Genomic DNA, 10,764 nt, shown 5'->3' with positions numbered 1-10,764 from the left:
CAAAATCCATGGTGATCATTTCCCACTTCCATTATGGGATAGGGAGCTCCTGCAGCTTACCAGACGGTCTCTGGTGTTCAAACTTCACCTTTTGACAAGTCAAGCACTTGGACACAAAGTCTGCTATGTCTCTCTTCATGCCATTCCACCAATAGCTATTCTTCACATCATGGTACATCTTGGTGGAACCTGGGTGGACACTGTACAGGGTATAGTGTGCCTCTCGCATGATTTCGTCTTTGAGATTGTCCACATCGAGCACACATATCGTAGAACCTTGCACTAAGGCTCCATCATTGGCAAATCCAAACTCACCACCTTCACCTTGCTGTACTCTTTCTATGATCTTCATCAATTGTTGGTCTCTGTGCTGGGAAACTCTAACTCTGTCTCTCAAGTCTGGCCTCACTGAAAAATGAGCCAGCAATACCCCCTCATCTGAAAGATCTAGGATTAAACCTTGATCCATCAACTCATGTACTTCCTGAATCAACGGTCTCTTCTCTGCTGAAAGGTGCGCCAAACTACCAGAAGATTTTCTGCTCAAAGCATCTGCTACAACTTTGGGCTTCCTGTGGTGGTACCGGATGATGCAATCATAGTCTTCGTAAGCTCCATCCATCTCCTCTGTCTCAAGTTTAAATCCCTCTGTTGGAAGATGTACTTCAAACTCTTGTGGTCGGTGTATATCTCGCACCCTTCACCATACAGGTAGTGTCTCCAGATTTTTAGTGCAAAGATTACAGCCGCCATTTCCAAATCATGGGTGGGGTAGTTCTGCTCATGCCTCTTCAGCTGTCTTGAAGCATAAGCCACTACTTTTCCACTCTGCATCAAAACACACCCTAAGCCAACTCTGGAGGCGTCACAGTACACGGTGTATCCTTCACCACTCATAGGTAGTGTCAACACAGGGGTGGTGGTTAGACACTCCTTAAGCTTCTGGAAGCTCTTCTCACAGTCATCTGTCCAAATGAATGGAACATTCTTCCGAGTTAACTTAGTTAGGGGAGCCGCTATCCTGGAAAAATCTTGCACAAAACGCCTATAGTAGCCAGCTAAACCTAAAACTTCGCACCTCGGTGGATCATGTAGGCCTAAGCCAATCGATTCTGACTTCAATTTTCTTGGGATCCACTTGAATACCTTCTCTTGAAACCACGTGTCCCAAGAATGAGATGCTTTCTAGCCAAAATTCACATTTCGAAAATTTGGCATATAGCTGGTGCTCCCTCAAAGTCTGCAACACCATCCTCAAGTGGCACACGTGTTCTTCCTCGGTCTGAGAGTATACCAAAATGCCATCTATGAATACGATGACAAAACGGTCCAAAAATGGCTTGAACACCCTGTTCATCAAGTCCATGAAGGCTGCTGGTGCATTAGTGAGTCCAAAAGACATCACCAAGAACTCATAATGACCATATCTTGTCCTGAAAGCCGTTTTGGACACGTCCTCATTCCTGATTCTCAATTGATGGTAGCCTGATCGCAGGTCTATTTTGGAAAAAAATCTAGCCCCTTGGAGCTGATCAAACAGATCATCGATCCGAGGAAGTGGATACTTGTTCTTCTGATCACCTTGTTCACCGTGCGTAGTCGATACACAACCTCAATGACCCATCCTTCTTTCTCACAAATAGAACAGGAGCGCCCCAAGGTGAAGTGCTCGGACGTATAAAACCCTTGTCCAAAAGCTCCTGTAGTTGCTCCTTCAGCTCTTTCAATTCTGCTGGTGCCATCCTGTAAGGTGGCATCGATATGGGGTTTGTACCCGGCACAACATCAATGCAAAACTCTATTTCCCTTCCTGGTGGCAACCACAGAAGCTCCTGCAGGAAGACATCCATAAATTCTCTGACAACAGGAACATTTTCCATGCTGACACCTTCTACAGATGTATCTCTCACCAATGCTAAATACCCTTGGAATCCACGCCTCAACATTTTTCTAGCAATAATTGCTGACACCAAATTATATGGAGCCACGCTCCTGTCACCATTAGAGCTAAACTCTTCCACACCAGGTATGTGGAAATACACCTTTTTGTTCCTGCAGTCTAAAGTGGCATAATGAGTTGCCAACCAATTCATCCCCAAGATTACATCAAAATCCATTACTGGTAAAGGAACCAAGTCTGCTGGGAGGATCTTTCCATCCACTACTACTGGGCTACCCGAAAAAATCATATCTACATCTATGTTGTCGCTAAGTGGGGTAGCTACTGACAAAGGGCACTCTAAAGTTGTAGGGTTTCTACCCAACCTCATGGAAAACACAGGGGAGACAAATGAGTGCGTAGCACCCGGATCTATCAAAACACGAGCCTCATAAGAATGCACCGGAAGAATACACCGCCACAACTGCATTTTAAGCTTGAGCATCCTCTTGGGTCTGGGTTAAAACTCGAGCTTGACCCCTACCCTGAGTGGCATAACCACGATCGACTTCTACCTCTGATCGCCTCCAAATCCACGTCCCCCTTGTCCTCGGCCTGTTGTGCCCAGGCCCATCGCTGCCATGTTGGAAGTACCCGGATACAACTGGCGAGGAACATTTGCAACAGAACCCTGTGACCCCATCTGTGGCTCACTGAAAACGGGACATTCTCTAGCAAAGTGACCTGGTTGGCCACACCTGAAGCATACTCCTGATCCCATCAAACAAGGTCCTGAATGTCCTCTTCCACACTGTGCACAAGGTGCCAAGGAGGATCCTGAACTGGACCAGGCTGCTGTACTGAATCGTGACCACCTTTGGATCCATACCTGAGTCAATCCTCGAGGTTTGTGTCTAAAACCACTCTTCTTGTTCTTACTTTTTCCTCTGTAATTACTCTGGCCACCATTGTCCGGAGTACCCATGGAAGGAACACCTGAGGAACCCTCTGCTCTGTTTTTCTTTGCCCTTCCGCTGTCATCCACAGCATAGCTAATCTCTATCTGTCTAGCTCGATCAACTACAACATCAAAATACTGATCAGACATCATGGCCAGGTTTTCATACCTCCAGTCCAGCCCCTTTAGTAATCTCTTCACCTTCTTAGTTTCGTAGCTCTGCTTTGTAGGGGCATACTGCCTGATTCTAGAAACTCTGTAGCATACTCATCTACAGACCTGCCATTCTGTCTTAAGGCCTCAAAGGCCCACTGCTTTTGATCCCTGAAGCTTTCTGGCACAAACCAATTGATAAAAAGTTCCACAAACTGAGCCCATGTCAAACCCTCCATCCAGGGTAACACATAGTCATTCATCCATTGTCTAGGCATAGGCCCCATGACATGCTGCATACACTCTATCAGTCTTCTATCGATCAATCAGTAATTACATTTCTGTCGAGGAATCCAAAAACCGATATGCATCGTCTGACACATCATAAGTACCAGGCACCAACGTCTTAAAATTGATGATCTGTTTGTAAGGTTCTCCTCTTGGTGCGGTGGACTGCTGCTGCTGTGGAGGGTGGACCATATATTGTGCCATCATATCGATGGTTCTCTGCAACCCAGCGAGAGTAGCTGCCATGGGGTCCATGGGACCCTGTGTCATAAAGGACTGATCCTGTACTGGGGGTGGCTGCTCCTCTACTTGAGCAGCTCTAGGCCTCCTACCCCGCCTCCTCGGGGCAGGCGCCTCATCCTGTGTCGACACCTCGTCCGGCACATCCGTTCTCGTGCAAGGCAGCTCTCACCTTCTACGCATTTCCACAAATTCAGCATTAGCCCACAAAATTCAAAACTGCACATTACATAGCTCTATAGACTCATGTTTACACACAATATATAAAGCAGAAACTAGAAGCAAAGATGACAATGCAAGACGAATATGGACCCTATTTTTCCGCATGTGACTCCTAGTAGACTCTTTCCAACACTTAGACAATTTTTCCCTAAGAATCTGGAGCCTAAGCTCTGATACCACATTTGTCACGACCCAACCTATGGGCCGGACCGGCACTAGGACCTGGGCCAGCCTAAAGCCCCCGAGGCCCGTAGTAAACCTAACTATTCACTTAACCCAACTCTAAGGCCCATCTGGGCCCAATATCAAGAAATCAACCGGACAGAGTCCGGCTATAAAATGGACCTACCAACCGGGGGAGTTTTTGACTCACCCGACCTGTAAACACAGTAAATACTCAATTGGGGAGCTCAGCTCACCCTCCACATACTCATGTCATCATAAAAACATATGGGAGCTCAGCTCCCTCATCCTGTCCATCAAACATACATATCATTATATGTTTACAGGTCCAACATGATAATAATATTACAGACCAAAATCAAATAAATACTTCTAACACATGCGGAAATTCTAGGAGTTAATAAAATTACACAAACATTGATAAACCACCTGCGAGGGAAGAAAGCAGGTTAACCTCAAAAATATCCTCCTGTGGCCTCGAAAAATATTGAACAGGAGTGAGCGTTCGACTCAGAGAGTAAAATATCAATTTTAACCATAATCTCTATAACTATCTAAAACTAATGCACCCTGTAGAGTGAAATGCAACATCAACAACATTTTCACATCATAACATCAAAAAGGTAATTTGGAGCACTCACACACCCTGTAGTATCAGTCATAATATATGGGAGCTGATCCCCTATACAGCTCTCTTAAATCCAACCTGGTGCCAGCGAAGAGCTCAAGCCGGACTTTCGCTTAATAAACCAAATCGAGGGTCCCAGCGAAGAACTCAAGCCGTGACTACCCCTCGAAGGATCGGGTCCCAGCGAAGAACTCAAGCCGTGACTACCCGTCCTATCCATAGTCCACCCCACATCACACGCACGCCAACGCACGCACACTGCTCCAAATTACCACAACAATATCTATGGCACTTTAACAGTTATCAATGCAACATAAATAGTGCCTAGAGTTTAACTACATAAATATATGCATATAAGTGATGCATGGGCATACTTGAACATATAATAATAGTGAAATTACAATTAAAATTAATATTTTACTCACAAACTTGACGATGGTCACTGAGGCGGCTGGGCGGAGGAAGAAGGCTGTCCCAGCTCACCTGACAATTTTATTACAATCATTTAATAAATTTGACTCAATACAAATAAAGAAAAAGACCAATACGTCCTAAGTCGTGCCGAAAATCCGGCAGAATCTCCCCTATACCTAGGACCTACCCAACCTGTAAAAGGGCTCAAAACACACTTCTATATTCACAATCCATATGTCCACAACTCGATCACATCACACAGCCCCTCCTGGGCCCATCAAATCAATCATCCATCACAACATGTAAAATTTCAATTTAGTCCCTATAATTGACCATTTTTGCAAAAACTGCCCAAATAAGCTCTAAAAATTCTAAAACTTTGCCCCGCGGTCCTTAGCAATATTACTAGGCTATTGCAAAAAGAATAATAATTTTCTAAGCTACCACGAATATTTTATGGATTTTTAATCCTATTTAAGCACTAGAAAATTACGAAAAAGCAAGGTTTGGGTTTACCTTTGCCGATTCCGACTTTGGGGACGCGCTCGGGACGTCTGACAATGGGGGAATAGCTAAAACCTCGATCCAATTCGGAGACTTTTCCGAAGAACGGGTTCGCAATTGGGAAATTCACAAACCTGCATAACCGCCGAATTTCCGCGAATTGAGGATACCTACACGAAGCCCATAACACGAGGGTTTGTACATAAATTTTTCAGAATTTTCTAAGCTCATTTAATGTTCGGAAAAACACTGCAAAGTTCCGTAGGACCCACCGAAAAACGGTGTCGAAAAATTTTGAAATTTATATCCCCGCGAAACTCTCGATGTGTGGAGCGCTCTGGTACTCTCGGTTTTCTCGTGGGATTCACGGTTTTCGAGAAATCTAGCCCAAAAATCGAAATGGGCTAAAAACTTTCCGAGCAAAAATTGGACAAACCGCTCGATGGATTTCGGCGTTCTTGGTGCTATGGAAAGCTCTCGCCGAGTAGATGATTTTAGACACAAGACCCGATCCAATTGGTGGCCGGATCGACCGGATTTTGGCCGGGGAAGCCAAAACGCCGCGCGCGCGAGGGAGGGAGTTCGCGCTCGTTTTCCAGCCGTTTGGGGCGGTGGGCCGGGAGGCTGAGGCGCGCGGCCGTCTGTGGGGTGGCGGGGAGGTGGTGGCCGGCCGGCGGGAGGAGAGAGAAAAGAGAGAGAGAAGGAAGAGAGGTCGACGCGCGCGGGGAAGGAAAGAAGAAAAAGGAAAAGGCCGGTCCGATTCGATCGATCCGATCCGATCCGGTTCGATTCGGCCGGTCCGATTCAAGATATAAAATTTTGAATTTTTACTCTGCCTCGGAACCGAAAACGAGGTCCAAAAATTCCGAAAAAAATTTCAGAAAACTCAAAAAAATACGTAGACTCCAAATATATTTTTAGTTTTGTCACGTGATTTTTAAATTAATTTTTAAAAATCATCAAAGTTTATATTTTCGAAAAATCGAACCCGATTTTTAAAATCCGAAAAATCTCAAAAAAATTCTTAAATTTTAAATAAAATTAAAATACCAAAAATACTCATAAAATTTAAAATTTTGAGGTGTTACAGAAAAACCAATCGGTTCAAGTCAAATCGAACTGAAATAGAGTGATAATTTATTTTTTATTCATTTTGATTCGGTTCAATTTCTAAAATATGATAATTTGATTAATTTGATTTTCATGATTCAGTTGGTTCTGTCTAGTTTAAACTAAATGCTCAACCTCGAAAGTGAGTATACAAATGTGGGGATTTTCATGACCAAGGAACGAATTCCAGACTACAAATTTTGATTACCACAAAAAATAATTGCAAAATGCCATTCTAAAACGATAGAAAAGATTGAAAGAAACAAGTTTAGCTTTCGCTCTCTTTCTGTCTAATTCTTTAGATAGAGAAAAGGCTCTCTATTTTGGTTTTTCTTTTTGCTGTCTAGGAGCTTGTAACTGGCCCTCCCCTACCCAGAACCTCCTTTACTTGCCTGTAGTGGGTCTTCACCCTCCCCATTATTTGGGTGAGATGTATATATTTGTTTTGGTTTTAGTTTTTGCAAGCAGGTCTTAAAGATAATATGTGAGGATGTATGGCTAGGCGACCTGCTCTGTTTTGAGTTTCTGTGTAGTCGAGTGATGGTGCTTCTGCGGCCGCGTGAAGTTCTGGGAGTCAGCTTTTAATGTGGTTCCTGCTGGGTTAATCGTTCAACCAGAGGTATCTCTTGTTTGATCTCCTATTTGGTGGATGCTGTGAAGGGAGGGCGTGAGTGGGACACCATGCGATCCGAGTCATCGTCACCTTCTAAACTTCGACGGTGTGGATCTGTGCTCGTTGGGTTTTCACGACCTCTATGTTTACAGCTAACATTGCCTTGTCCTTACATGTGGTTAATGCCCCTAATTTTCTTGTGTTTTGTCCTATCCGTCTTCCAATAAAAAATAAAAATTGAAAGAAATATTCAACTGAGTTGAAAAAGAGATCACTTGCCAAGACTGGACCCCACACCCTTCGGATTGTTGCACGGGTTACGCTTGTTGACCCGAAGACTAAGAAAATGGTTAAAAAAAAATGTATTATATAAACTTTTCATTTAGAAATTTTTTTTATTCATTTAACTTTGCCTAATTATTAATTGTATTATATAAATTGAAACTTTATGATTAAAAAATAACTTTGATGTTATTGAATTAAATTTTATTAATTTAAAATATTAAATTTTACATTATTAAATAAATAAAATCAGTTTCATGATTTGAATCTATAAATTTAGATTAAATATTTTATTTAGGAGATTTAAATAATATAAATATAAATTTCAATAAAATCTAAGATAAATATAAAAATTAAAAAAAAAGAATTTGAAATAATAATTGGAAAAAAATTGTGAATACTAACCATCATTTTAAATTTAATTCCTTTTATTAATTAAATAAGACATTTTTAAATTTTAAATTTAAATCTATAAATTCAAACGCAATTTTTATTTTTATTTTTTATATTTATATCTTTAAATAAATAATCAGTGTATTTAAGTTAGAAATTAAAATGGAAAGCCTGAAAATGAGTACTACAGTATAAAAACCCTGTGGCAGTCTTGCGCACTTGCCCTCCCAACTTTCTTCACCCCGTCACTTCCATGCATTTTCCTCCTAACCAATCAACATCTTCTTCTCTTGGAAAAACCAACCAAATTACTTCTTTCTAAATCGGTCATCACCACTGCCAAAATTTCCACTTTGCAATTCTTCTTCTAAAATTCTCAATCCTGAATTCTATCATCTAATCAAATTGACCAAAAACCAAGTAATAGCACAAAAAAGGCTTGAACCCAGAAACCATGTTCCCCAAAGCCACCGAAATGACCTCCACCAAAGCGATAATCTCCGCCGCTGCCTCCGCTGCTGCCACAGTCATGCTCCTTCGCTCTGTGGGTAACGACTTTATTCCAAAGGAGCTTCGACAATATGTTTACTTCAAACTCATAACCCTTATTAACTCTTTCTCCTCGGAACTAACCTTAGTGATTGAAGAATATGATAATCTTAACCAGAACCATCTCTTCACAGCTGCACAGCTCTATCTTCAGCCCATAATTCCTCCCAACACGCAGAGACTCAAAATTTCATTACCCAAGAAAGAGAATAACATTTCTATGTCCTTAGAGCAAAACCAAGAAATCATCGATACCTTTAATGGGGTTAACGTGAAGTGGAAGTTTATTTCGAGAGAAGAACGAGTGAAGTATGTCCCAAGCCCTGATCTCTATAGCACTATGCCTGTAAACGAGCGCAGGTTCTTTGAGTTGAGCTTCCACAAGAAGCACAAGAACATGGTTCTTGACGCTTACATAAAGCATGTAATCAAGAAATCGAAAGAAATCAAAGACGAGAAAAGGACATTGAAGCTCTTTACATTAAGCCTGGACAGGATGACAGGGAGGAGAGATGCATGGCAATCTGTGAACCTTGATCATCCTGCTACCTTTGATACGTTGGCCATGGAGATAGCAGAGAAGAGGATGATCATGAAGGACCTTGAAAGGTTTGTGAAGAGGAAGGAGTTCTATAGGAAAGTGGGTAAGGCTTGGAAACGTGGGTACTTGCTGTTTGGGCCACCAGGGACTGGGAAATCAAGCTTGATTGCTGCCATGGCAAATTTTCTCAAGTTCGATATTTATGACTTGGACTTGACTGATCTTAGGACTAATTCTGAGCTGAGAAAGTTGTTGATTTCGACTGGGAATAAGTCCATACTCGTGGTGGAGGACATTGATTGTTCCATTGATTTGCAAAATAGGATTGCAGAAGCCAGAGCTCTTAATCCTCGATCTAATCGAGGTTATAATCCAGAAAATCAGGTGAAGTTACTAATCTTTTTGTTTCTGTTTTGATGGTGTTAATATTCTTGATTGAGACAGAAGTCTAGTTGGTCTGCAAATACATTTTGATTATGAATTGTTATTTTCAGAGGATTCTTGCGGTTGAAAAGAACAATAATAATAGTGAAAGTGATGACTTACTTTCTAGGATCCAAAAGCAAAAAAAGACTAAAAGCAGAAAGAATCTTAAAGAATGAACCTGTTGGTTCTCCACTCTATTGGCTTCTCTATGATGAGTAAGATCAATAATGTTATAGAATCCTGCAGGAGCTGGACAGTGAGTAAAGGGCATGCCTTGCCTTTACACCGAAAAGTTGGATGACCAACTGACTTCTATTTTAAGCATTGATGGATTGGTTCAGGCCACATCTTGAAATATAGCTGAAAAGAACACACAATCAAGAACTTCCATCTAATGCAATTCAATTTGATGTTTTCACGGGTTTGGTAAATCTGAAAGGCAGATGTATATTGTATCAGGTTCAGGTGACACTATCAGGATTGCTGAACTTCGTGGATGGATTGTGGTCAAGCTGTGGGGATGAAAGAATCATAGTTTTCACTACCAATCACAAAGAAAAGCTTGACCCTGCCCTGTTGCGCCCCGGTCGAATGGATATGCACATCCACATGTCTTACTGCAGTCCATGTGGATTCAAAATGCTGGCATCCAATTACCTGGGGATTACATATCACCCACTTTTCTTACAGGTAGAAGAATTGATAGGTACAACTAAGGTTACTCCTGCAGAAGTAGCCGAGCAGCTGATGAAAAGTGAGGAACCTGACATTGCCTTGAGAGGTCTGATTGTGTTCCTGGAGCGCAAGAAGATAGAGGATGAAGAAAGGAAGAAGAGAGAAGAAGAAGAAGAGAGGAAGAAGAGAGAGAGTGATGCAAACAAAGCAACAAATGAAGAATCAGGAATAAAAGAAGCAGAAGTTTCACAAATGCAAAAGATGAGCAATGGTGATCTTAAGAAAAAAAAAGTAGATACGAGAATTAATCAGGAACAAATAAAATATTGAAATGCTTTAGAATTTCAATTTTGTGGATTTGGGAGGGCATTGAACCGAATGAATGGTTGTTATGGTTGCAAGTAATATAATTTAATAACTTGTTTGTAGAAAAATTGTGGTGATGAGAATGTTCAAAATCCTTTTATTCTGGTCCAAATCGAATGGTTTGTATTGAACTCTCAATCTGTGAAAAACAATCTCTCTCATGTGAAGTGTTCATATGTTCTAACAGCATGAAATAATTTTTCTTACGGGAAAAGAGTTTTTAGAAGACTGTTAAAAAAGGGATTCAACTTTAGAAAAATATTAAAAAATTTCCTCTCCCATGTTTATCATAATAACTGCGCAAGTTGACAGAACTGGAATGATTCATGAAATAAAACAG

At 41.4% G+C, this 10,764-nt stretch overlaps 1 protein-coding gene across 1 annotated transcript; it reads left to right on the top strand.

Moving 5' to 3' along the window:
- Window positions 1–8,068: 8,068 nt before the first annotated feature.
- Window positions 8,069–10,541, top strand: LOC131176335 (AAA-ATPase At3g50940-like). Its single transcript, XM_058141401.1, has 2 exons — window positions 8,069–9,341; window positions 9,843–10,541. Exons 1-2 carry the CDS (start codon window positions 8,322–8,324, stop codon window positions 10,386–10,388), a joined length of 1,566 nt encoding a protein of 521 aa, XP_057997384.1. The 5' UTR covers window positions 8,069–8,321; the 3' UTR covers window positions 10,389–10,541.
- Window positions 10,542–10,764: the final 223 nt, after the last annotated feature.

Source organism: Hevea brasiliensis, unplaced genomic scaffold (genome assembly GCF_030052815.1).
Source record: "Hevea brasiliensis isolate MT/VB/25A 57/8 unplaced genomic scaffold, ASM3005281v1 Scaf1, whole genome shotgun sequence".
NCBI lineage: Eukaryota > Viridiplantae > Streptophyta > Magnoliopsida > Malpighiales > Euphorbiaceae > Hevea > Hevea brasiliensis.
Note: the sequence above shows the minus strand (reverse complement) of the source record. Positions and strands in the feature narration are given on the sequence as shown.

What these genes read in the sequence shown, in the direction of transcription:
- LOC131176335 (XM_058141401.1), top strand. Translation starts at nt 8,322, where the DNA reads ATGTTCCCCAAAGCCACCGAAATGACCTCCACCAAAGCGATAATCTCC. An exon ending in GTTATAATCCAGAAAATCAG is followed by an intron (nt 9,342 to 9,842) that starts GTGAAGTTACTA and finishes ATATTGTATCAG; the next exon opens with GTTCAGGTGACACTATCAGG.